Source organism: Onychomys torridus, chromosome 16 (assembly GCF_903995425.1).
Source record: "Onychomys torridus chromosome 16, mOncTor1.1, whole genome shotgun sequence".
NCBI classification, from domain to species: Eukaryota; Metazoa; Chordata; class Mammalia; order Rodentia; family Cricetidae; genus Onychomys; species Onychomys torridus.
Genome location: NC_050458.1, coordinates 64081131 through 64108044, shown reverse-complemented (window position 1 = coordinate 64108044; position 26914 = coordinate 64081131). Strand labels below are relative to the sequence as shown.

The 26914-nt window shown below is 48.2% G+C and overlaps 1 protein-coding gene across 1 annotated transcript; it reads left to right on the top strand.

Annotated features, from left to right (window-relative positions):
- Nucleotides 1-6686: 6686 nt before the first annotated feature.
- Fam186b (family with sequence similarity 186 member B) lies at nucleotides 6687-24768 on the top strand. The gene is made up of 8 exons (XM_036207627.1): nucleotides 6687-6782; nucleotides 9750-9975; nucleotides 11238-11420; nucleotides 14623-16207; nucleotides 16981-17173; nucleotides 21376-21569; nucleotides 22147-22329; nucleotides 24597-24768. The coding sequence occupies exons 1-8, from the start codon at nucleotides 6687-6689 to the stop codon at nucleotides 24766-24768; spliced, it is 2832 nt and encodes a 943-aa protein (XP_036063520.1).
- Nucleotides 24769-26914: the final 2146 nt, after the last annotated feature.

Genomic DNA, 26914 nt, shown 5'->3' with positions numbered 1-26914 from the left:
CAGGTTCTTGTGTTTGCAAGGCAAACCCTGAGCTGTTAGGTTTTGTATTCATTTTAGTGAGGCATTTGAACACAAAAACCACATGGTTTTGTTGTTGCTATGTGGTTTGGGGCTTTCTTTCTTTTTTTTAAAGACAGGGCCTCAGTATGTAGCACAGGTTGACCTAGAATTTACTATACAGTCTAGGCTGGCCTTGAACTCACAGTCCTGCCTCTGCCTCCTGAGTGCTGGAATTACAGTATGAGCCATTGCTCTGGGCAGACAATTTTTTTGTGGGGGTGGCAGGTTCAAGACAAGATTGCTCTGTGTAGTCTTAGCTGTCCTGGCTTTGAACTCAGAGATCTGCCTGTCTCTGCCTCCTGAGTACTGGGAGTAAAGGCTTGGGCCACCACCACCCAGCAAGACAAGTGGTTTTTTTGTTGTTGGCTTTCTTTGTTTTTTTTTTTTGTTTGTTTGTTTGTTTTGGTTTGGTTTTTGGTTTTTCTTTTAAAGATTCATTTATTTATTATGGATACAATGTTCTGCCTGCATGTATGCCTTCATGCCAGAAGAGGGCACCAGATCTCATAGATGGTTGTAAGCCATCATGTGGTTCCTGGGAATTGAACTCAGGACTTCTGGAAGAACAGCCAGGGCTCTTAACCTCTGAGCCACTTCTCCAGTCCCCAAGACAAGTGTTTTTAAAGGTCAAATAAATATATTTAAAAAAATTTTAAGACAAACAGCAGAACCTTGCTATGTTTATCTTCTCCCTGGAAACAACCATTTTCGCATCTTTTAGAGGTGTTTCTGTTGTGGTTCTTTTGGATTGTTTTTGTTTTTTGCTGTGTTGTTGTTGTTTGTTTGTTTTGTTTGGAATATCTACGTCCCTCTTCCAGTTTCATTCCTTCCCACAGGATGGGAAATCCAAGAAAATATCCCGACCCAAAGCTACTTCCTCCTTATAGATAATCTTTGAATGTAGGGACAGTGTAATTCCCTACGCAGCTTCTTTTTGTTTGTTTGTTTTTCGAGACAGGGTTTCTCTGTACCTTTGGTGCCTTTCCTGGACTAGCTCTGTAGACCAGGCTGGCCTCGAACTCACAGAGATCCACCTACCTGCCTCTGCCTCCCGAGTGCTGGGACAGCCCCGGCCTACGCAGTTTCTTGTTAGATTCCCACATCCCTCCTCGGGGAGATCTTGCAGATGATGTGGGCATCCCTGGGGCTGGGGAATAACCAAGGGCAGCTATTTGTAGAGAGGCTCAGCACAAGCCAGGGGCCACTGACCCCATGTGAGGTGCTCTCATGGCAGGACGGAGCTCAGAGGGAGGGCCAGGGGCTAGGCCCTGCCATTTTCTACTGCAGAATTGTGGAGAGTCCAGAACTCTCATTTAGAACCTGGCCTTCCAGGTACGGTTTTTTGTAAAACTAAATTTTAGAATGTGTTTTACTTAACAGTTCGTTGGCTTATGGTGTTGAAATATTTAGAATATGAATATTGATTTATAGTCTTGCCTCAGCCTCAGAGTCAAGAGGGACAGATGTAAGGATTTAGCTCTTTTCCTTTCCCTACTTATAACTTATACATCATTTATAGTGTCCGTCTACCAAATTCAATCCTGTAATAATTTTCCGCTTGTTTAACATCAGTCCTTACAACACTGCGATTATCATTCTAAGTGGAGCCAAGCAGCAAGCCGACGCGGCTCCTTTTCTGCACAAATTCTCATTATTTCCCGGAATTAGTCATTATCTGCTTCTGTTGTTGTTGTTCATTTGCTTTGTGTTATTAATTTAATTTTATTTTATTAATTTATTTGTGTTTTATGTGTGTGTGCCCACAGACAAGTTGTGGGAACCAGTTTTCTCCTTCCACTGTGTGAGGAGTCCCAGGATCAAACTCACGTTATCAGGCTTGGTGGCACTGGCCTTCACTCACCAAGCCACCACACTGGCCCTCATTGTCTTTTGTTTTGTTTTTGTTTGGGGGGGGGGCAATGTTTCTCTGTGTAGTTCTGGCTGACCTGGAACTCTCTCTGTAGCCCAGGCTGGCTTCAAACTCAGAGACCCGCCTGCCTCTGCCTCCCGAGTGCTGGGATTACAGGCGTGCGCCACCACCGCTGAGCATTTGTTTTTGTCATTGTTTTACATGTTAAGTTTATTGTTCTCAATATGCTCTGAACAGCCTTTTATAGCATCTTATGTGTTTCAGGTTGCAATAATCCATCTTCCATCTTGAAAACTGCCAGTTATTGAGTGATTGTGGGGTTTTTCTGTTGTTATTTTGTTTTGTTTTGTTTTTGGAGCTGAGGATCTAACCCAGGGCCTTGTGCTTGCTAGGTGAGCACTCTACCACTGACCTAAATCCCCAACCCAAGTGATTGTGTTTTATTTAATTCTTTTCTCTTCACAATCTGCTTCTCCAATTTTATTTTATTACATTCAGTGTGTGTGTGTGTGTGTGTGTGTGTGTGTGTGTGTGTGTGTTATTCAGGATTCAAACCCAGGGCCCTGCAAACGCTCTAGCACTGAGTCACATCCCCAACTATGAGGTGTTAAAATAATACACTTGTTCTCCTGTTCTTGTGCATTTAGGCTGTGAAAAAAAAATCCTTAAGGTTAGGAGACGGCTCAGTCTGTAAAGTGCTTGCCTCACAAGTATGAGGACCCAACTGACCCCATGTAAAAAGCCAGCCTTGGGCCAGGCGGTGGTGGCACTCACCTTTAATCCCAGCACTCGGGAGGCAGAGCCAAGAGGATCTCTGTGAGTTCGAGGCCAGCCTGGTCCACAGAGCTAGTCCAGGACAGGCTCCAAAGCTACACAGAGAAACCCTGTCTTAAAAAACAAACAAACAAACAAAACAAAAATCAAGATATGCATACAGGCTTGTACACATGCTTTCGTGTACACACACACACACACACACACACACACACACACACACGTCTGACATATCCAATCTCTGGCTTCATTGACGTAGGCGTCTATACAATGGAATGTCGGTGTAACGCCAAGTGTCTCGGAGTTGAACTTACAATGCGGAAGAGGATTAACGGCATAACAGTTTGTTTGCTTTAGATAATGACTATACAGACTACTAGATGCTGGTTTAAAAGTTAGTGTCTCCCCCGACTGTAGTGATGGGAGTGGCCTTTGGACTATGACGGAGGCAGAGCAGCTGGCCTGGGGAGCAGACCCCAGAAGGACTGATGTCTGGAAGCGTCCCAAGGGACGGGAGTACAAGTACGACTGGCTACTTCCGAGACAGGAAGACTTGTCAACCTTACACTCTCCAGTGCTCACCTAACTTCTCGGCATGCGCACTGTCTGCCCACAGCCCCACCACAGTCTGGAGCCTTACAGGTTGTAGTGTGTGTGTGTGTGTGTGTGTGTGTGTGTGTGTGTGTGGTGTACTGCACATGTGTGTTGTGGGTATGGATGTAAAATACTAAATGGTAGTCTTTTTGTCGAACACTGTAAATGAATTCAACGTATTTTTATCCCCTCGCTGTGTAAAACCTCTATACAAACCCCTTACGCACACTGGTAGAACTTTATTAACATAGGTCCTGCCAGCTGCACTGCCAGAATTCTGGTGACTGACGTGGACGACCCTTCCACTATCATTCACTCCCTTTGCACATATTCTTTAAAAAAAAAAAACCGAGCCACACTCTTAAAAGACTGTGAGGGGTTGGGGATTTAGCTCAGTGGTAGAGTGCTTGCCTAGCCAGCACAAGGCCCTGGGTTCGGGCCTCAGCTCTGGGGAAAAAAGAAAAAAAAAAAAAAAAAGACTGTGAGGTCAGACCCCAGCCAAAGGGGAAAAGGCACAGTCACTCCCTACCTGAGTATTAGAACCAAGTAATTTCCTGTCTAGGTGTGCTTGCTCGTCCACTTTAAAAAAAAAATAATGTATTTATTCTTATTTTGGTTTTTAAAATAATTTATTTATTCTTATTTTATGTGCATTGATGTTTTGCCTGCATGTATGTCTGTGTGAGGGGGTCAGATCTTGGAGTTACTGACTGTTGCTAGCTGCCATGTGGGTGCTGGGAATTAAACTCGGGTCCTCTGGAAAAGCAGTCGATGCTCTTAACTGCTGCGTCATCTCTCCAACCCCTTGCTCATCCACTTTTATGAGTAGTGCACTCTTTCTTTTTCTTTTTTTCAATTCATGTGAGTATTTTGCCTGTATTTATAAATACCTACCTATCACATGTGTGCCTGGTACCCATGGAGGTCAGAAGAGGATGTTAGATCCCCTAGAAAGGGAATTACAGATTGTTGTGAGCCATCATGTGGGTGCTGGGAACTGAACCCAGGTCCTCTGCAAGAGCAGCTGTGCTCGTAACCTCTGAGGCCCCCTTTCCAGCCTTGGCGCCTGTCCTGGAACTCACCCTGTAGCCCAGGCTGGCCTCGAACTCACAGAGATCCGCCTGCCTCTCCCTCCCAAATGCTGGGATTAAAGGCGTGCGCCACCGCTGCCCAGCTGCTTTTCTTTTCTTTTCTTTCTTTCTTTCTTTCTTTCTTTCTATCTTTTTTTTTTTTAGATTTATTTATTTATTATGTATACAACATGTGTGCCTTCATGCCAGAAGAGGGCACCAGATCTCATTACAGATGGTTGTGAGCCACCATGTGGGTGCTGGGAATTGAACTCAGGACCTCTGGAAGAGCAGTCAGTGCTCTTAACCTCTGAGCCATCTCTGCAGCCCCTTTCTTTTCTAACAGGAAAGCTGGGAATGGGTGAGTGGTACCTACTCTGATGAAGGAGCATGCTTATTTCATACACTGAATTGAAGAGGTGTCTTGGGCTTTTCTTAATTAAATCCTACTCATCAGTGTGGTTGAGCCTGAAAGGAAATGGAGAGGGATGGAAGGGATAAGAGTGTGGCTAAGGAGAGGGATGAAGCCCCCAGGTTAGAATACCAACATTCTTCTCAGCCGTCCCTAGATGAACTTCACCCCTCGGAGCTGTGGCTGGCTTAGGTATGTTAGTGAAGGTGAGTTACTGGGGGTTGGGGTGTGTCCAGTGATTGAATGTGTGCCCAGCATGCACATGGGTCTGGATCCGATCCTTACGGCAAGTGTGAGAGATCAAGAGAGGCTAAATTAAAAATAAATATTTAAACATAGTCAAATTAAAAATAATTTATGAACTGTAAGATGTTCTGAAATCACAAAGGCCTAAAGGACCATCCAGACCAGATGTCAAGACAAACAAGTATCCACTAGCCAGGGTTTGAGTCTGGGACTACTCATTTCTGTATCGCACTTAGCACCTGGAATATTACCAAAGGCGAGTGTTTGTTAAGTGAATAAGCAATGGAAGAATGAACATCGCCTTCATGAATGAATGTATGGCGAAAGACAGGTGAGTATCAGGTAGCCATCAGTGGGTGTGGCACCACGAAGAATGTTTAATTTGTTTCTATTAAATGGCTACATTTTTAGTAACAAGGACCAACAATTTTCATGTATATGAATCTGCATTTCATATCCAGTCATTCAATAAGTGTTTAGCTAGTGTCCTAGTATGTGCCAGATACAATTCTAGGTCCTGAGCATACAGTGATATTCATTCATTTTATTTGTTTGTCTGTTTAAAAAATACCTCCTGCCATGACTATCAACTTCAGCTAGTAAGAGTGTTGGTTGGCCAGGCAGTGGTGGCAAACACCTTTATTCCAGCACTCCAGAGGCAGAGGCAGGCAGATCTCTGTGAGCCTGGTCTACAGAGTGAGTTCCAGGACAGCCAGGGCTGTTACACAGAGAAACCCTGTTTCAAAAAACAAACAAAACAGCCAGGCAGTGGTGTCACACACTTTTAATCCCAGCACTCGGGAGGCAGAGGCAGGAGAATCTTTGTGAGTTCCAGGCCAGCCTAGTTGTGAGATCCAGGAAAGGCACAAAGCTACTCCTGTCTCAGAAAAACAAAACAAAAAAGAGTGTTGATTGATCCTTGATCTGTGGGGCAAAATCGAACATAGTTTCATTTAGTTATTGATTGGCTCTGATTTTAAGACCAAATGTTCTCTTTGGAAGCGTCTACTCAGCCAAACAAAATCCTTGAGAAAATTAACTCAAAGAGAAAAAGGCTATTTGGCTCACAATTTTGGAAATTCCAGTGTGTGATCAAACAGCCCTTCTGTTTCCCACGTGGTGGAGCAAAACCATGAATCAGGGAAGGAGGAAAGGGGAGGAAAGGGCTGAAGTTCCACAACCCCCTTCAAGGGCACTCTAAGTGTCCTACGGACCCCCACATGGCTCCACATCCCAAATGTTCCACGACCTCCCCGTGCCACCACGTACGGACCTTGTTGGAACCAAGATCTAAACTACAGAAGAAAGTCATTTCTCCTAGTTTCATTTCTTCCTATTTTTTGCCATTAATATTTAGTTTGGGAATGTGATATTTAGTGATTTAAAAAAAAAACAGGTCAAGTAAAAATAATAGCAGGTAACGGAAGGAGACAGACGGCAGAAAGTTTAATCTTCTGATTCTTCAAGTCAAACTGATGATGTCACGAGGAAAGAGAGTCCGTTGGAACCTGGCATCTGGCAGTTGCTAGAGGAGCTTGTGGCTGGGCACAGGGTACCCGGGACCCTCCCTGGCCCTGAATCTCCAAAGCTGCCAATACTGTGTGTTCAGGCCTGTGCACAAGAGACACAGCGCATCTTGGGACTGAGAGAATTATCTGGAATGGAGAAGGACAATCCCCCACACTTGGTGACTCCCACATCAGTGAAGGCTATCATCTCAAAGATTGAGGCTGCCCAGCTAATTCGGACTCAGGAGGTAACCCCACAGATGAGGAAACATGCTTCTGTTGGGGTCTGACGTACAGGCTGGGGACTGATCTCACGTTTACAGAGGATTCCAGCCTTTGGGCCTTTGGGGGTCCTGGGATACTTGACAACCTGGGTTTTCAGACAGATGACTTCAGAGTGTCCACATCCTATATTTGACTTCTGCAGGGTAGGCTGAGACCAACTACCCCAGAAGGCAGGGCTGTAAAGTAACAGCCCCTAGATAAGTGGGCAGGAAGGCCCTGGTCAGTGCCTAGTGATAGGTGGAAAGGCGGAGCAACTTTTTGAAATTCAGACTGTGTGGACAGACTACCAGAATCCCTACACTGTCCCTGGAATGCTTGGAGTGTGATCAAAGCTCAGGTCACTTTGTATGTAAGACTCTGATGCAGTTCTGGCTCAGTCTCCCCCATCTCCTCCTAAGTCAGACTTGATGGAGTGGAATGCGGGGGGTGGATGTGGGACAGCAGAGGACACATTTTTCTGATGGGTCTGCCTTTATATGTTACTTGGCCTTTTTCATTTGCAGCTCTAAATATTTTTTCTTTATTCTGTATGTTTAGTGGCTTGATTATTATGTGGCGAGGGGACTTTTTTTTTTTTAATCCAGTCTATTTGGTGTTCTGTAAGCTTCTTGTATCTTCTTCAGGTTGGGAAAGTTTTCTTTTATGATTTTGTTGACTGTATTTTCTGTGCCTTTGAGTTGTTCTTCTTCTTCTTCTATCCCTATCATTCTTAGAGTTGGTCTTTTCATGGTGTCCCAGATTTCCTGGACATTTTGTGTTAAGACTTTTTTTGGCTTTAGTGTTTTCTTTGACTGAATCTGTTTTCTCTATTGTGTCTTCAACGTCAGACAACGTCAGAGATTCTCTGTTCCATCTCTTTTTTTGTTTTGTTTTGTTTTGTTTTTCGAGACAGGGTTTCTCTGTGTAGCTTTGCGCCTTTCCTGGAACTCACTCTGTAGCCCAGGCTGGCCTCAGACTCACAGAGATCCACCTGGCTCTGCCTCCCGAGTGCTGGGATTAAAGGGGTGCGCCACCACCGCCCGGCCTGTTCCATCTCTTGCATTCTGTTGGTTGTACTGTAGTTCCTGTTCATTTAGTCAGAATTTCTGTTTCCAGGCTTCTCTCAATTTGTGTCTTCTTTATTGTCTCGATTTCAATTTTCAAATCTTGAACTGTTTCCTTCATCTGTTTAATTGCTTTTTCTTGGCTTTCTTTGATTTCTTCCATTTTTTTGTTTGTTTTCTTCCACTTCTTTAAGGGATTTTTTCATTTCCTCTTTAAGGGAATTTTTTATTTCTTTTTTAAGGGCCTCTATCATCTTTTTTTTTAAAAGATTTTATTTATTTATTATGTATACAGTGTTCTGTCTGTATGTATGTCTGCACACCAGAAGAGGGCGCCAGATCTCATTTGGATGGTTGTGAGCCACCGTGTGGTTGCTGGGAATTGAACTCAGGACCTCTGGAAGAGCAGCCAGTGCTCTTAACTGCTGAGCCATCTCTCCAGCCCCCTCTATCATCTTCTTAAAAGTCATTTTTAGGGTTAATTTCTTCTGCTTCTTCTGCATTGGTATGTTCAGGTCTTGCAGATGTAGAACCACTAGGTTCTGATGGTTTCATATAGGTCTTTATGTTATTGCCTGTAGTTTTGCACTGGTGTCTACTCATCACTTCCTTTGCTCGGTGTCTGTGTCTGAGGGTGCCTCTCTTGTTCCAATTGATAGTCTTGTTCCACTGCGAGTTTTTGGTCGAATTGGTGCTGATGGGCTGTTTCTCCGGGAGCAGCTTAATCCAATCAGTGTTAGTGGGTTTTGTCTCAGGGAGCAGTTGTTCCCAATCAGTGCAGGGTGGGCTTATGGCTCCAGTGGTTATTGGTATCTCATGGGATGGTTTTCTTGGCGAGGGGTCAGGGAAAGAGGCCACTGTCTGGTCCCTGGGGCTCCAATGGCTGGGGGAGGGGTTAGAGACCTGGTCTGCTGGTCTGGAGATGGGGCCTTACCTGTTCCCAGTCCATGTAGAGTGGGCTTATGACTCTGGTGACCTGGTTCAGTGGCTGGATGGTTCCTTCTCTTGCATTCTTGGATTGCACTCTAGTTCCATCCATTTGCCTGCAAATTTCATGCTGTCATTGTTTTTCTCTGCTGAGTAGTACTCCATTGTGTATATGTACCACATTTTCTTAATCCATTCTTCTGTTGACGGGCATCTAGGTTGTTTCCAGGTTCTGGCTATTACAAATAATGCTGCTATGAACATAGTTGAGCATGTATCTTTGTGGTATGATTGAGCATTCCTTGGGTATATGGCTGGGTCTTGAGGTAGTTCGATTCCTAATTTTCTGAGAAACTGCCATACTGATTTCCACAGTGGTTGTACAAGTTTGCATTCCCACCAACAGTGGAGGAGTGTTTCCTTTACTCCACATCCTCTCCAACACTGACTGTCATTAGTGTTTTTGATCATAGCCATTCTGACAGGTGTAAGGTGGTGTCTCAGAGTCTAGAACACATTCTTGAACCTTTGATCCAGAGCGTTTCTGTGGGATTCCGTTTTGGGGGGGGTTTGCTTTGTTTCTTGGGTTTGTTTGTTTGTTTTTCTTTCCATGTGGCCTCTGAGTCGTGAAATTCTAGATATCCCTAGCAAGTTCTGAAATTCTGAAGGTGTGTTCACTGTGGATCTTTAGTGTCACTGAGCTTAAAGATGAAAATGGTTAGAGCCAATGCTCTCTGTGTTCAGGGCACAGTTCTAAACACTTCACAGCATCAACACATACCACTCCCCTGAAAGCCCAACATTAAGGACTATAATGAGCTAAACTTTACCAGTGAGAAAACCCTGGATCTGGAGTTTAGCAACTTGTCTGAGACCAATGCTGCTAGGGCTTGGACAACTGGCCCCAGGATCTAGGCTCCTAACCTCTGCCATCTGCTGCCCTGCCCCTACCCCATACAGGATATTTCCACCCAGCTCTCAGACATCTTGGACAATGTCAACTGCGCCATAAATCGCTTCCAGGAAGAACTGGGATACGATTTAAAGGAAAAGGCAAAGCCTCTCCAACCAGAGCAGAAAGGCAAGAAGAGATTCATCTTGCTGGAGAAAATTGCCTCCTTCTCCAAAGATGCTAAGGCTAAGGAGAAACACCTGTATGAGATCCTGCGCTGGCTGGGAGACTGGGGTGAGTCTTCAGGCTTGGTGTGGTGCTGGGAGCTGGTGCTTTCCCCCAAGACACTGGTCCCTGTTGGCCCAGGCGTTTCCTTTCTCCACCTAGGTCAGCACTTGTGAAGAAGGGCATGGGAGTGGTGGGCGTGGGGCAGCAGAGGACACATTGTAACACTTCTTCCCCAGAGATGGATTCTACCACTCACATCATAGTACGAAAACTGCCCCCCCCACCTCCAAGGGCTATATCAGTCAGATCTTTGCTGCTCCTGCAAATACCTGGGAGAAAGAAAGGACGAAGGGTTCATTTTGGCTCCTGACTTCAGAGGTGTCAGTGATGGTCTCGTGACCCTATCATCACTTTAGGCCTGAGGCCAGGCAGAAGGTTGTGGTGACATAGGATTGTGGCAAAGGAGGTTCTCCACTCATGCAGCTAGAACTCAGAGAACAGGAAGAGGCCAGGGTCAAGACATACCACTTAAGGCACACCCCCACTTTCTCCAGCTCGGTCTCCTATCACCCCCCACAACAGTGCACGTACATTTTGAATCTATCAATGGAATAATCTACTGATTAGGTCAGAAATGCACTCCCAGAGGTGTGCTTCCCTCAATCCAGTCCAGATTGATCACCACACATGGGTCTGGGAAGGTGGCCCAGTGGTAAGTGTTTGCTATGCAAACTGGAGGACCTACATTCAGACTCCCAGAACGGACAGAAAAACCCCGAGAGTGACAGTTGTGCCTGTACCCTCAGCCCTGGGAAGTGGAGGAAGGTGGATTGCAGCCAGCTTAGCAGAAATGGTTCTGTTCCTGGTTCAGTGAGAGGAGACACTCCACTGTAAGCTCTGGGCTACGCACACACCCAGGCACACAAGCATAGCAGCCTAGACTACCCAGTGAGACTTTACCTCTAGCCAGCAGACAGACGAGCACAAAGAACGCGGCTGAGTCTACTTAACCCACTCAGTGGTCCAGATGTTAGATGATGCAGCAGGCGCAGGTTAACCAGCCACGTGGCAGGCTGCGCCTCACGTTGGCTGCCATCTCTCATGCCTGTTGCACTTCTGCATGGCAGGCCTCGAGTCAACCACTTCACAAGGGTTCCCTGACTCAGTCCTTGCCCAACCCTTTTTCAGGGAAGGAAACGGAAGCTCGAGGAAGAGATCTGCCCAATAGCTAGCGTCCAACAAAACCAGTCCACCCTTGGGTCTGCTGTAGGGCTCCATGGGGGTCCCCAGAGGGCACACTTCTCAGCCTGGGCCCCCACCCCATCCAGGTGACAGTCTGACCTATGAGATGAAGGATAGGAAGAGCGCGGAGGAAGAGGAAGCCCTGGACGAATGGATCGAGGTGATGGAGAAAGTGTTGCCTCTCTCCCTCATAGCCACCAAAGGAGGCATCGAGTCTCTCATCTCTCTTTGCTCCACTCTCATTGAAGAACAAAAGAAAAGGACGCAGAGTAGGTTCCTGGAGCATCTAGGAGGAGAGCTGAGTGGGGATGGGCTGGATGCCATCTCAGGGGAGGAGGTCTCAGGACAGTCTGTAGGGGCTTCTGATCCTCCTCCATAACACACATGCAGCAGAGTGGGAAGCCAGGATGCAGAGCTGGGGTACTGGACTCACACTGGTCACAGAGCTGCACTGCCCTGTTTGATCTCCCAGAGGACCTGGGTTTGAGTCCCAGCGCCCAGACAGCAGCTCACTGTCTATAACTCCAGTTCCAGGGTATCCGACGCCATCTTCTGGCCTCTATGGGCACTGCTTGCACATGGTGCACAGACCAAAAACACCAATACCTATAAAGTAAAAAAAAAAAAAAAAAAAAAAAAAAAAACTTAAAAAAAAAAAAGATACAGGGGGTTGGGGATTTAGCTCAGTGGTACAAGCGCAAGGCTCTGGGTTCGATCCTCAGCTCAAAAAAAAAAAATAGATCTAGGTAGGAGTGAGGTGAAAATGAGGCTTTCAGGGCTTCCTGGAGCTGCGGCCTCATGTCTAGGAAACAAGGCTTAAAGGCCAGAGAAGCTGCAATTTATAGGCAGAGCTTGAAGAACATCCCTCCGTTGCTCTTACCCCAGCTGCCAAGCCAGGTTTGGTAAGCTTTGGTTGGAAGTCCCTCTAGAGCTTTCCCAATTCTGGATTCTCCTAAGCCGGTCAGTCTCCAGCTCGACTAAACCTCGGAATTTTATCCTGTCTACACTAGGTTGATCTGAGGTACCTCCTGCATTTTGTAGATGAGAGCCCTGAAGCTCAGAGACCAGAGGGGCCACAAGACACCTGGGCCCAGCCCCTTGCTCTGATTAGTCTTACTCAAGAGCATGGGCTTCGGGGTGAGACAGAATTCAGTTTGAATCCCATGTCTACCAATTTTGGGCTGTATGGCTTGGGATTTTTGTTTTGTTTTGTATTTTTCGAGACAAAGATTCTCTGTGTAGCCATGGTTGTCCTGGAACTAGTTCTGTAGACCAGGCTGGCCTCGAACTCACAGAGATCCACCTGCCTCTGCCTCCCGAGTGCTGGGATTAAAGGCGTGCCATCATGGCCCAACTGGACATCTTTATTTTATCTCTATGAATCTGCTTCTTCATATGTAAAATGAAGAGGATATTATCTACCCTCAGGGTTGGGAAGAGGTGTGTGTGGGGTATGAAATGTCTGATCATGTTTGGAATATGCCAAGCTTAATTAACAGTAGCTAACATGAACATTTCCATGAATTCTCTTGGACAAGTTCATTATCATTATCAACTAAGTGACGTTGAAGCCAGGTATGGTGGCTCATGCCTCTAATCCTAGCACTTGGGATGCAGAGGCAGGAGGATGTCTCTGAGCTCAAGTCCAGCCTGGTCTACAGAGTGAGTTCCAGGACAGCCAGAGCTATGTAGAAAAACACTGTTTCAAAGGAAAAAGAAAATGAAGTGAAGTTGAATGTTAAGGAGGAGGGAATGGAAACCGGTGACTATCTGTCCTGTTTCTTCACCACATCATATCTTCAAGTATAGTTATTTGTATACTTATTTTCCTTCAAGTGTAAATTTGTGTGGTTTGTTTGTGTGTAGGCCAGAGTTTAATATCGGGGGGGGGGGGGGGGAGGGTCTTCCTCAACCATTCTCTCCATCTTATTTTTTGAGACAGTCTTTCACTGAACCTAGAGCTTTCCTATGGGCTAGACTGGTTGACTAGCAAGCCCAGGAATCCCCCTGTCTCTGTCTCTCCAGTCATGGGCTTATAGGTGTGCCCAGTGTGTCCAGCTTTTTATCTTGGTGCTGGGGATCTAGACTTAGGCTCTTTTTTGTTTGTTTGTTTGGTTTGGTTTTTGGTTTTTGGTTGAGACAGGGTTTCTCTGTGTAGCTTTGCGCTTTTCCTAGAACTCACTCTGTAGACCAGGCTGGCCTCAAACTCACAGAGATCCACCTGCCTCTTAGATTTAGGCTCTTATGCTTACACAGTAAGTGCTTTACCAACTGACCATCTCTGCAGCCTGACAGTGTAAACTCTTGAAGGGCAAAAGCTCTATCTTTTTCTTTTTTTAACTCATGGGGCTTGTTTATTGAACATTTACTTTGGAACTTACTTGACCTCAAATATGTAACTCTAAATCCTAAGAATTAGAATCTGTGGTGCTTTCCATTTTTCTAATGAGGAAACTGAGGCACAAAGTTAGGGAATGTACCCAAGGCAAATGTTATTAATTAGATTTGGATCCAAGTGACTTAGTCTCAGAGTTCTGAACCCCAGGATCATATGGCTCATCTGACAAGGCCAGCAAGATGCTAGACTGAGCTCAGTATCACTCAAGCACCAAAAGTCCTCTTGCCTTGCATCCAAAGCCAGTCGCTGCTTTCTTTGCAAGTGATGTTTGAGAAGATGTTCCAAGATGATCATTCCATCAGTCCTACACATAGTTAAGTACAAAGATGTAGGACCGTGACCAGTCCTGGAAGAGCTGAGATCTGCCACCGGGGTTGCTCACAGCACACATGGTCTATGCTTACTGTATTTTCTTGGGATGAAGGGACAATGTGACCCCCCCACACACATAGGCAAAGACAGTTTGTTTTTTGTTTGTTTTTGAGACAGGGTTTCTCTGTAGTTTTGGTAGGCCAGGCTGGCCTCGAACTCACAGAGATCCACCTGGCTCTGCCTCCCGAGTGCTGGGACTAACCACAGCACTGGCCAAAGACAGTTATTAACACAATAATAACCTGTGAACGGTTGTAACAGATTCTCTACATGCAGTTCAGAGGTAACAGAAGAGGGAAAGGAGACTTGTAAGTGGGGTTGAGAGGTTTGGGTAGTCGGCATTAAGGAGCCAAACATGGATTTGGGAGCTGGGAAGGAGCAAGATTAGAAAAGTGACTCCTTGTGAGGGGTAGGTTGAACTGAGTGGAGCCTGGCAGCTGGTCCAGGTCCTTCTGGCTCTACAGGCGCTATGCAGTTGGTAGACCTAAGGCTAAGCCCGAAGCAATCTCAGGATCTCAGGGATGTCTCACAGTGCCAGCTCCTTATTGGTGCCCATCCCAAAGAGGGGTGGGTAAGAATTCTGGCTCAGCAAGGTCTGGAGCATCGGTCTACTTCTTTCCTAGTGGGCTTGCTGCTTCTTCATGGGAGCTTGCTGCCTCTCCATGGGAGCTTGCTGTCTCTCTCCTCTCCATCTCTTCCAGTGTCCAAACATAACTTCTGGCAGGACTGGCGGGAGAAAAGACCACAGAAGTCCTCGCTCCTTCCTCAGCCACTGAGCCCAGAGCAGATGCTCCAAGACAAGAATACCACCTGTACAAAGGTCTCCGAGGTGAAGTCCATGCTGCAGGAGCTCCTTGACTCCACCATGTTCAACAAAGGAGAGGTCAAGGCCATCAGATACATGTCCACTGTCGTGGAGAACCTCAACAAGGCCTTGATCCTCCAGCATAAGGAGAACAGGAATCTGGAGTTGAAATACAGATGTTTGCAGGGGGAGATGACCAAAGAGTTGCACAGCCAGAGGCTATACTTTCAGAAATCCATCCAGGTCCTCGAGAGCAAAAGGGATGCTCTGCTAAAGCAGGTAAAGGTTCTAGGGGGTAAATACCATGACCTCCTCACAATAAAGCATGCCCTGGAATTCCAGCTGAAGACCATTCAGACTGCTGGTGGTCTGGAAGAAACCCCTGAGAAAGGGACCCTTCCAAAGAAAGATACAGCCCTGGAAGAACCCCAACCGGAGCTCAAGGAGGAAGAACTGTTGTTCTCACCGCTTTCCCAAAGCCACCTGGCCAAGGCCTGGGACAGCAGCACACCGCCCGCCCAGCAGCCGCTCCCCACCCCAGCCACAGATTCGAGGATCGAAGATGCGTTCCCTGGCCACACTGAACACCTGGAGCCTGTGCTGCTCCATCCGGAGGCTCTCCGGTTCCCTACACAGTGGGAACCATTGGTGGAAGAGGCCCCCGGACAGGGAGGCAAAGAGCAAGTGGACCACTCCTCCCCAGCGAGCTCCAGGAGGACGCTGTTGGAGAGCCACATGGAGCACTGGGAGGAAGAGCTGGGCTGGGAGACCAAGAGGCAACGGTGGCTGCAGGAGGAGGAGATGTGGCTACAGCGGCAGAAGAAGTGGACCCTGCTGGAGCAGGAGCACCAGGAAAAGGTGCGGCAGTGGGAGGCGGAGGAGGCTGCCAGGCAGCAGTGGCAGAGACTCACCCAGCCGGAAGAGGAGGCACGGAGCCCCAGGAAAGCCTCCGGGGAGCGGAAGGGAGGCTCGGAGAAGCTGATCTTCACGACCACCAGCCGGTGGAGGAACCTGGAGAAGTCAGAACCATCATCAGCGCCTTCCCCGTGCCGGGCACAGTCTGCCCGCCAGAGCAGGAGGTCCCATTTACCCATGTCTGCACACACCCAGCAGCCTGGCCAGGGAACCCAGAGGATCCTGAGTTCAACGGAGTTGATACAAACGCCACGGTCCCGCCAGGTTTCTGCTAGACCCAAAAAATGTGCTTCTTTTCCCATCACGGGGACGTCCATCCGAAGGGTGGCCCGGCCCGCTTTGCAGAAAGCCCCAGTGACCCCTAAGGACAAGGTGTACCACATAGACATGGGGGGCCAGCTGAAGAACCTGCAGATCCTGGGTAGTACGGAATCAGAGCTGGCACTGCCACAGTGCCTACGCAGCAAGGCCCTAGAAGTCACTGCCATTGCCATGGAACTGAGTGTCCTCAGACTACAGAACCTGTGCAAGAAGTACATCCAATACAGATGTTTCCAGAGCCTCAGGTAGGTGCCCAGCAGACACCCGGTACCCACCTAGCACCCACCCATACCCACACAACAGACACTCAGCACCCACCCACACCCACACAGCAGACACCCGGCACCCACCCACACCCACACAGCAGATACCCATACCCACACAGCAGATACCCATACCCACACAGCAGACACCCATACCCACACAGCAGACACCCACCCAGCACCCACCCATACACTCACACAGCAGACACCCGGCACCCACCCACACCCATACAGCAGATACCCATACCCACCCAGTAGACACCCATACCCACACAGCAGACACCCACCCGGCACCAAACCCACACCCACTGCAAAACAGGGTAGAGCCAAAACCCAGGGACAGATAAAGAATGTGGACAGAAAAACCATGGGGGACTCCCCCAGGTCTCTTGGGAAAGGGGACTAACAAAGGCTGTTTGGTGTCAGGCCTGGGACGACACTCCAGGGTGTAGGAGGGACAGCATCTGGATGTTGTTTTCCTTATGGTGGGCTTTTCCTTCAAACCCATGCTTCTCTTCTCCAACCCCTATTTTCCTGACCTTCACTCAGTCTATTCCCTATCATTTGCTGGACTTTTCCTTTCCAGCCTGGGGGTCCCTCCCCTCACACCGCCTTCCAGCTTTCTGCTCATTCTCAGAGACCCATTCCTCGGTTTCCTCTCAAGAGGAAACAAAGTGGAGGCCTCTCTCCAGTCAACCAACCTGGAGGAAAGAGGGAGTCTCTCTGCCAGCTCAGTCCCTTCTCTCTCTTCCCAGACAAGAAGTGATCAAACACATCGGGGCCACTCGACAGGTGAGGGTCACCTATAAGGCCCAGAGCCTCTACATGTTCCTGGAGAACATTGACCGTCAGCAGACCCTCAAGCTGCAGGCCTGGACAGACAGACAGAAGGACCTGGAAGAGAAGCACCAGGAGTACCTGAAAAACATGGCGACCATGTTCCCTAAGGTGGGCCTCCGGCCCTGGCACCTGTGTCCAGTGAGGGGGAGCAGCGTGGGGGCTGGCGGCTGAGAGCCTCTGGGCTGGAGTTTGAGGTTAGACCGCTGTCCAGTGTGTGAATACATGGTGGCGTGTGAGAAGGGGGCCCTTCCCAAAACTGTAGAAAGGAAGGGCTTGGGGCTGGGGGAGCTGGGCCCTGCAGTCCCTCCGCGGAACCGGGGCTCTCCCTGTTCCCTTCAGCTCTGGTTACCCTCCAGGCCTGAGGCACAAGGGGGTCTCTTCACACCCTGGCAGAGGCCTACAAGTTCTTCCTTGTTTTACTAGAATTTTCTTCCAGGCACTTCCTGACAAGGAATGCGGTGGAGGGTAAAGGCTGGGAGACCATGGCGGTCTGAGAGTATCCCTTCTTAAAGACTGTGTTATTCAGTGTGCACATGTGTCCCCTTCCAATGTGGGTTCTGGGGTCAAGCACGGGTCAGCAGGCGGCTTTGGCTGGGTTCTGCTTACCTTCCTTCTCTCAGCTGACAGGATCTCTATGTCCGCATTGTTTGACAGTGTCATGCTGCGCCTCGTGTGAGCCTACTTTTGTTGACTTTATTGAGTTTTAGTCACCCATTTCAATTTAGAAACAAGATCTTGAGCTCTAGCACATTTTCATAAATTATACAGTAGTAGCTCAGGTGTGATCTACTAGCCCCGGGGACCCCAGTACAGCTAACCTGTGGCCTGTATGCCCCCAGCAGAGCTATGGATGAGGCCTCACACAAATAATAATGCTAATTAAAACATTTAGAGAGGGGCTAGAGAGATGGCTCCGAGGTTAAGAGCACTGACTGCTCCTCCAGAGGTCCCGAGTTCAACTCCCAGCACCCACATGGTGGCTCACAATCATCTGAAAGAGATCTGGCGCCCTCTTCTGTGTACATAACAAATAAAAAAATTTAGAGACCTGGGCACGCCTTTAATCCCAGCACTACTGAGGCAGAGGCAGAGGCTGTGAGTTCACGGCCAGCCTGGGCTACAGAGTGAGTTCCAGGACAGCTAGGACTACACAGAGAGACCCTGTCTTGGGAAAAAAAATGGGGGGTTGTTCTTAGCAACCCTTTGAGATGTAACTTGAGAGTCACCAAAATAGTATTCGTATCTAATGCTAGGACACTTAACTGAAACTCCCTTGAGAAGCTTTTGTGCTTCCTGGGCATATCTTATTTTTTCTCTTAACTCCCTTGCTTAAAATCTACAATTAAAATGTCTTTTGATAAACTGACTCTTTGAGAACCCATACCCATGCTTTTGGGGTATGTTTTTCTTCTTTTCTTGAATGTCTCCTCCCACCCCCCCCCCCCCCCCCCGGAGCTGAGGACCGAACCCAGGGCCTTGTGTTTGCTAGGCAAGTGCTCTACCACTGAGCTAAATCCCCGACCCCCTTTTTTGGTTTTTCAAGACAAGGTTTCTCTGTGTAGTCCTGGATGTCCTAGATCTCACTCTGTAGACGAGGCTGGCCTCAAACTCAGAGATTTGCCTGCCTCTGCCTCCTGCTGGCATTTTTAAAGAAAACCCCAACCCTGCTCATATTGGCTAGTCCTGTCCATGTAGAAGCATGAATTCTGCATTTTCCTAAGTCAAAATCCCTTAAAAAAAAAAAAAAAAAAAAAAAAAGAAAGAAACTCTTCAGGCTGCTGAGGAAGTCGGAGCGGAGCTTTGTCACCTCACCAGGAACATTTCATCTCATGTTACGACCCATCTTTCTTTCCCTCTGTGGCAAAAGTAGCTATAATCTATCCAGTTGGCAAAAATCCTGAATAGGATCCACTGTTGCTAACTGTAGCCTCATACTACACTTGACATCTTTCTGTTACTGGAATTTTCAGGGTACAAGCTTGGTCTCTGGCAGCTCTAACAAGCTGGGCTCAATCACCCATCCTGAGATGCCAAATAAAGAGAAAGTAAAGGTGAAGAGCCGAGGAAGGTTCATTGTTGTGGCCACACGGGGCGGTGTGTGTGGGGGATCAGATGACAGGGTCTAGGATCACCAGTCTGTCTGGGGCACTGTCGTGGGGGTTAGGTTTAAACAGAGGCAAGAGGTCTATGGAATTATGTGGTCAAGATGTGGTCCCATGATGGACCCATCGGTGTTTACCTGTATCCTGCTGTATCCTGCGAGTCATCAGTTCTATGGGAGGCAAGCTCCTCCTGGGGTTAGGGGCACTGGGGCTTTAGCTTTTCCATTCCCCTTGCATGAGGTTCCTGGGGGATTCCTTGGGGACCATTTTTCAAGAATCTGATAAAATGTGGGGTACAAGTGTCCCTCTTTAGAACATCCGGGTCCCTGCAGGGATAGTTAGAATCAGAGCTATTCACTCATACTCTCTACTCTGTGTCCTTTGGTCTACATCCCCCCACTTCCCGATCCACTCCCCGACTTTGGTAACTACTGCTTCACTTTTTTACCTCTACATATTTGAATTTTTTCTTTTAGATTCCACAGGTAAGTGTGAGGTTGTATAACATTTTCTTTCTGCATCTGGCTTATTTCACTTAGCATGCACGCTGTAGCAAATCACAGGCGCTCCTCTTTGGGGGACTGGGCTACAGCACAAAAGAAAGGTAATCTGAGGCTAGTCAGTAGTGTGGAGTAAAGAGATCCCTCATATACTGTTGGTGAAGATGGAGATTCGGTTGCAGCCCTTAGGATGTAGTGTGGAAGCTCCTAAAGAAGCTGACATTGAATCCCCATTGGACCCAGCCATCTCTCTTTTGGGTAGTTATGGTTTGAATTTAAAACGTTAGGCTTGTGTTTTGAATTTTCAGTGTCCAATCTGTGTCACTATTTTGAAGGCCTTGAAGACTTCAGGAAGTGAGGTCAGGCTAGACAAAGTAAGTCATTAGAGTTGGACCTTGAAGGTTCTCCTCACCTCTGCTCTGGTGTAGCGCTGTCTCATAGCTGAGACAAAACAATGACTCTGAGGGACCGAAAGCTCCCTGAACCCAGGAGACAAAATACACGGTGTGTGCACAGGAGACATGAAGCCATTGCAGCGTTCTTACAACAGGTGAACTGTGGAGACAAGGGTCTATGCTGCTGCACGCCTGAAACCCCAGCATTTGGACAGCTAGGCAGCAAATGAATAACGAGGGCCGCAAGAGGCTCAGACAACCTCAGTCTGATCCCTGGAACACATGAAGGGGGGAAGAGAACCAACTCCACGAAGTTGTCTTCTGACTGCCACATGCACTCCATGGCACTCACATGTGCACACTCGGGAGTAAACAAAGTCTGAAAGAAAGGCTGAACTATCATGCAGCAGCCTTTTGTTTATATGGTGGATTACATTGACAGATTTTTGTATGTTGAACCACCCTTGCATCCCTGGATGAAACCTACTTGGTCATGGTGGATAACTTTTTTGATGTGTTCTTGGATTTGGTTTGCCAATATTTTGTTGAGTATTTTTGCATTGATATTCATGAGGGAGATCGGTCTGTAATTCTCTTCCTTTGTTGCATCTTTGTGTGGTTTGGGTATCAAGGTAACTTATGGTATCTATCCAGAAAATTGTCCATTTCTTTCAGATTTTCCAATTTTATGGAATAAAGGTTTTTGAAGTATGACCTGATGATTCTCTGGATTTCCTCATTGTCTGTTGTTATGTCTCCCTTTTCATGTCTGATTTTGTTAATTTGGGTGCTCTCTCTTTGCCTTTTGGTTAATTTGGCTAGGGGTTTATCTATCTTGTTGATTTTTTCAAAGAACCAACTCTTTGTTTCATTGATTCTTCGTATTGTTGTCTTGGTTTCTATTTCATTGATTTCAGCCCTCAATTTGATAATTTCCTGGCGTCTATTCCTCCTGGGGCAACAGCCTTTTGAAAATGGCAAGTGTTTGTGTGAAGAATGCTGTGAGGCACTCCAGCTCTGTGCCTAGCTTTACAGCTGGGTCTGAGAACGGAAGGCTACTCTGTGCTTGGGCCCCGCCTGCAAGTGCCGTCAGTGTTCTACAGCCTGGCTTCCTTGAGTTTTCTTCCTTCGGTTTTGTCCATTGTCCAGCTTCTTTACAACCAAAGAAAAAGTAGGAACTACCCCAGCAAGTGTCCTTAGCCTCGCCTCGGCCCAGAGCCCAGCGGGGGGTCAGCGACAGTCAGGCAAGGCCCCCTGCCATCCTAGAGAGGCCTCTCTTCCCACCTTCCTGATGCCCTCTGCTGCTCCTCTAGCTCAAGCAAGAGTGGAACATCCACCTGAACAGCCCTGTGGTCCTCCCTGCAAAGCCAGGGAAATGCAAGTCACCTCCAGTCTTACTCCAGAGAGTCCGCTCCAATGGTGCCACCAACAAGCAACCCCCACCGCCACCCCCACCGCCACCGCCACCCAAGCAGCACCGGGAATCTGTGCCCCTGCGGATAGCTGGGTAGGTGTTGGCAGGCTGAGGGACGACAGCCAGTAGGATGAGAGGGGAGCGGGAGCAGAGGCAGCTACCTGGGGCAGCAGCAGCAGCAGCAGCAGCGACAGCGACAGGCAAACATCGCCTCACTGGCTTCAAGGCCTGTCTGCTCGCCTGACCTGACAGGCTCTGGGCTCAGATCCAGAAACACAATGTGTATGGCGATGTGTGGTTTTGGGGGGGAGCCTGACTGACTCTGAGAAAACACAGGAGAAACCTTTATTTATATTCTGTGGGTATTGACCCAGTATCTATCATTGGTCTGTATGTAAACAAGCCCAATTCTTCCTACCATGTGGCCTCCGGGCTCAGACATGGTGAGCCTGTGGGCAGCCAAGATGATTCACAGGAACATGAATGGGACTCCCAATGGGACCCGATTCAGAGCTTCAGCCTCAGGGCATGTGCCTAGAAGGGGAGCCTCGGGAACTAAGGCATAGAGCCTACGTTGGGGAGGTAAGGGTGACACAGAGGCCCTGTCTTGGACCTTGTGGCCTGTGTCTCTTTGTCTCTCTTGAAACTGTCTGTGCTGTCCTGCTCCTAGCCAACAAGGGAACCAGATGGAAGCCGTATGGAAGACAGACGTGGCCTCTTCAAGCCACCCGATAGAAAAGAAGACCCCTGCAAGCCTGTCCTGGGACCAACTAGGGGGATATCCAGACATCCCCAGGCTATTGGCCGTGGATGAGCATTCTTACCACAGAAGCTTGATGTCCTTCAAGACTCGGTAAGGAGTGAGGGTGGGTGTGTGACCCGGACTCAAGGAGACCTGTCCATCAAGGGTGCACTGGTTCTACCCAATAGCTCAGGCTCGCTCTTCCCAAACACTAGTCCCGGGCCCAGTTATTGTACCACACCAGAAAAGAAACACTGCCTCATCCATTCGCTGGCCGTCAGCTTGGGTCCTGAGACAAAACCACTTCAGTCTCTCACAGGACTTTCCCAGTACTCAGGTTGCTGTACGGATTTTACCTTCGCGCGTGCTCTCGGGTTCTACAGAGCTTTCTCGGGTGCCCCAGCGTGCCCTTAGTCTAGGGTTGTTCTAGATCTAGAGAAATGGGTGGAAGGGCAGAGAGACTGAGGGAAACCAAGAATTGTGGGGTAGACCTAAGACTTGGGCCTGAGCCCATCTGTGGGGATTTCATTTCCCGACTGCCTCAAAGAACTGTCACTGGGGAGAGCAGCTGAGGACCAGGTGTGGGGACACATACCTACATCCCAGCACACAGGAGGCCTAGACAGGAGGACCTCCAGTTTAAGGCTAGCCTGAGACGGCGGCAGAGAAGAAAGCAGCAGGACCAGTAGGCTAGCAGAAGGCTTTTCTGGTTAGAACAAATTACCTCCTTTGTCTCTCTTGGCTTAAAGACATCACACTGAAGACTCAAGGCTCTTTCAAGGGACCTTTTTCAGGTTCATCTCACCTGCTGCTAGTGGACCTGACTCTGTCCCAGAAAGATCTGTAACAAAGAAGCCACTGGAGGAGCCTGCTCAGTGAGGCCTTCCTCTGCTGGCCTCTCCACTAGCTGGCTCCTCCAGTGTGTGTCTCTGTACTCCTGGCATGGTCCTGGCTTTGCCCAGTCTCTGGGGGAATCTGAGGCCCACCCCTTCGTTCTTCCCATGTATAAATGCCTGGATAAACATCAGTGTACACACTACACTTGATTCAAGGCATTTAGGACATTAGGATCTTTCTGGAAATGGAAGGAGACAGTGGCTGGGGTGACGACTCAGTCTGGAGAGGGCTGCTGCACAGGCATAAGGACCTGAGCTCAGATGCCCAGCACCTACATCAGATGCTGGGCGTGGCAGCACGCGTCTGTAATCCCAGCACCAGGAGGTGGAGACGGCTCCGTCCCTGGAGCTCACTGGCCAGCTTCCCTAGCCTAGTCAAATTGATGAGCTCCAGGTTCAGTGAGACACCCTGTCTCAAAACAAAAAGCAGAGGACAAGTGAGACATTTGATGTCAACCTCTGCCCCCCCACCAGGTGCTCACACATGTTACCGTACATACATCCACACACCCACATGAGCATGTACATCCCCGCACACCCAAAGAAAGGTTGATGGGGAAAGAGAGTCAGAGTGAACAGCACCCAACAGCACCTTCCTTCCTTCCTTCCTTCCTTCCTTCCTTCCTTCCTTCCTTCCTTCCTTCCTTTTCTTTTTTTCTTCCATCTTTTGCTCACGCTCAGTGGTATAAAAATTCTAAGATCCTTTCATGTCTCAAGCAGAGCTAGCTGTTCCACCCACCCCTGATCCTCCACGGGGATCTCAGCTGCAGGCTGAAGCACTTATCAAAATATTGTTCCCAGCAAAGACAGCTTTCTCTCCTTGTAGGAGAGTTTAGGTGAAGACAGTTTTCTCCCACCCCCCCCCCCCCTTCACAGCTCTACAGGAGTTTATCCGACTTCTCACAGTCCCAGGACAGAGGCAGAGCCCTGCTTCTGTCTGCACCGGCACCCCAGGTTGGGTCAGCTCCCTGTGTCTTTTTAGGAGGTTCCTGTGTTGTGCCCAGATGCCAAGATGGTGTCCATCAAAACCTTGCAGGCTCCCTTCTCTGAGGTCTCTGCCTGACCTGCAGAGAGAGAGAGAGAGTTCCTGAGCTCTCTGACTGGCAGGCTGAGGGTAGCAGTCCTGCCCTTCCCACACCCAGAGCCACTCCTGCACAGCCACAGCCTATGCTGCCGAGAGGTCTCGGAGCACAGACTAAGAAGGCTTAGAACTTGGTGTCTGGGAAAGAGATTACAGCAGATGGGGAGGGGATAGAAAATAACAAATAAGATTGAAAGGAGGAGAGAGGAAACACCCTGTGAAGTAAGACAGGATGTAGACTCCAAAGAGGAGAGGCCGAACCCCTAAGATTCAGCAGAAATGGCATGCTAAGCACTTTGACATTCAGGTCAAGTCTGAGCTCAGCTCTGGGTTTGTCCCCATGCTCTGGGTGGGCTGCATGGGCCTTGTCTCGGGTGCTACCCAACTTGTAACCTTACTAGCTCTTTCAGTGCCTCAGCAATCCCAAGAAAGGAATGCCAGGAACCCTCAGAGGAGCCAGCTGAGCTTGTCCGCAAAATGTCCAGCCAGTCACTCCCCGGATCCCTACAAAGCCAGAAGGATGGGGCAGCTCCGGTTCCCGCTCCAACCCTTAGTGAGTCTCCGGGTCACTAAAACCCCAACAGGGACTTGTTCCAAATGCAGGTTCCCAGCTGGTGCCTTGAAACACACGTCAGGTGATGCGAAGTTGCCCTAGAACTTTGAGAAACACCATTTTCTTTCTTTTAGCCCCCACACTGTTAGTTTTTAATAAAATAGAGGTTGGTTGAGTCTCCTGTCTCATTGCCAAACCCCCCCCCCCCCCTGACTCATCTTTGGGACCAGGACCAAGGCCATCTGACAGTTAGCCAGGCATCCCTCAGAGGATTGCTCACGTGGGGTCACTGACCGCGGGAGCCACAAGCCAGAAGGCTGTTATCAGTGCCTGGCACGCAGTAGGTGAGAAAGTCTATTTAATCAAACACAAATAGGTATCTGATATTCAAGTGATTAGTAGGACAGCTCAGAAAAACAAAAGGCATGGTGCCTGTCACCCCAGCACCTAGAAGGCAGAGGCGGGAGGATCGGGAAGTTCATGGTCATCCTTGACTACAAGGGTAGAAAGAATGGAGACACGGAGGTTCCAAAACTAGATGGTGGAGTTCAGGAGGCCCGCAGCAGCAGCCATGTGCGTGTTCAGCAGAAATCTGCGTTAGTTCATATATTTGTCTAGGAAGACCTGCCTGCCCTCACCCAGCCTACCTCATCCACCACTCAGCCTTTCCCGGCCTCTCCTAGAGACCAGACACAGCAAGTAGCAGATGTTCGACGTGAACCCATATCTAGGTTCTCCTCAGGAATAGCGCCCGTCCTTGGTTCCAGTTGAGGTTAAAGTGAAGGAAAGAGCCAGATATGGTGGTGCCTCCTTTGAATCCCAGCACGCAGGAGGAAGCAGAGGCAAGAGGATCTCTATGAGCACAGGGCTAGCATGAGTTCAAGGACAGCCAGAGCTACATAAGGAGACCCTGTCTCGAAAATAAAAACAAACAAAAACTCTGGAAAGAAAAGGAGCTCTGTGAATGCTGTCAGGAGTGGGGTTCTGCTTTGAACCCCAGCTTGAGCCACTAAGGATGCCTGGTCAGACAGGAAGACAATGGCATTCAGGTGCAGGTTGGAGACAGGACAAGCTCTGGCAGGAAGAGGCAGTTTCCAGGCTTACTCTTTATGGGAAGCCTCATTGTAATCACATACAACATATTAAAGTACATCCACAGCCAGCCTCTGGAGGATCATGAGTTCAAGAACAGCCTGGGTCACACAGTGAGATCCTGTCTTAAAAGAATAATTAAGCCGGGCGGTGGTGGCACATGCCTTTAATCCCAGCACTGGTGAGGCAGAGGCAGGTGGATCTCTGTGAGTTGGAGGCCAGCCTGGTCTACAGAGCGAGATCCAGGACAGGCACAAAGCTACACAGAGAAACCCCGTCTTGAAAAACAAAAAAACAAAAACAAAAAAAAAAATTAAAGCCTTCACATTAAATATATTGCTTCAAATAATTTGAAATGAATTTTGTTTTGTTTTGTTTTTTTAAGATAGGGTTTTTCTGTAGGTAGCCCTGGATGTCCTGGAACTCACTCTGTAGACCAGGCTGGCCTCAAACTCAGACATCCACCTGCCTCCCAAGTACTGGGACTAAAGGCATGTGCCACCACTTCCCAGAATTTGAAATGAAATTTATAACCTTGCTTTGGAAACTAACCAGCCATAAACTATTTACTTATTATATAACTGACTGTAATATCACTGCACCTATCAGAAAGAGAGATGGGCTCTTACAAATCTTATTAATGCAATGAGAATATTTTGAATATTAAAGTCAACAGTAAGTGAAAATAATATGATGTTTTATAAGAACTTGAGATATCTTTACATTTTGGTACCAATAAAATTTTTGTCTTGTTTTGTTTTGTTTCGAGACAGGGTTTCTCTGTGTAGCTTTGGAGCCTGTCCTAGAACTTGCTCTGTAGACCAGGCTGGCCTTGAACTCACAGAGATCCACCTGCCTCTGCCTCACCAGTGCTGGGATTAAAGGCATGTGCCACCACTGCCTGGCCCAATAACATTTTTAAAGGCTTTATATATTTTCACAGTCTTTTCATGGTGCTTAAAGCTCCTAGTAGTGGCCTTTAATCCCAGCTCTTAGAAGGCAGAGTCAGGTGGATCTCTGTGAGTTCAAGGCCAGCCTAGGCTACAGAGAGAGATCCAGGACAGGCACCAAAAC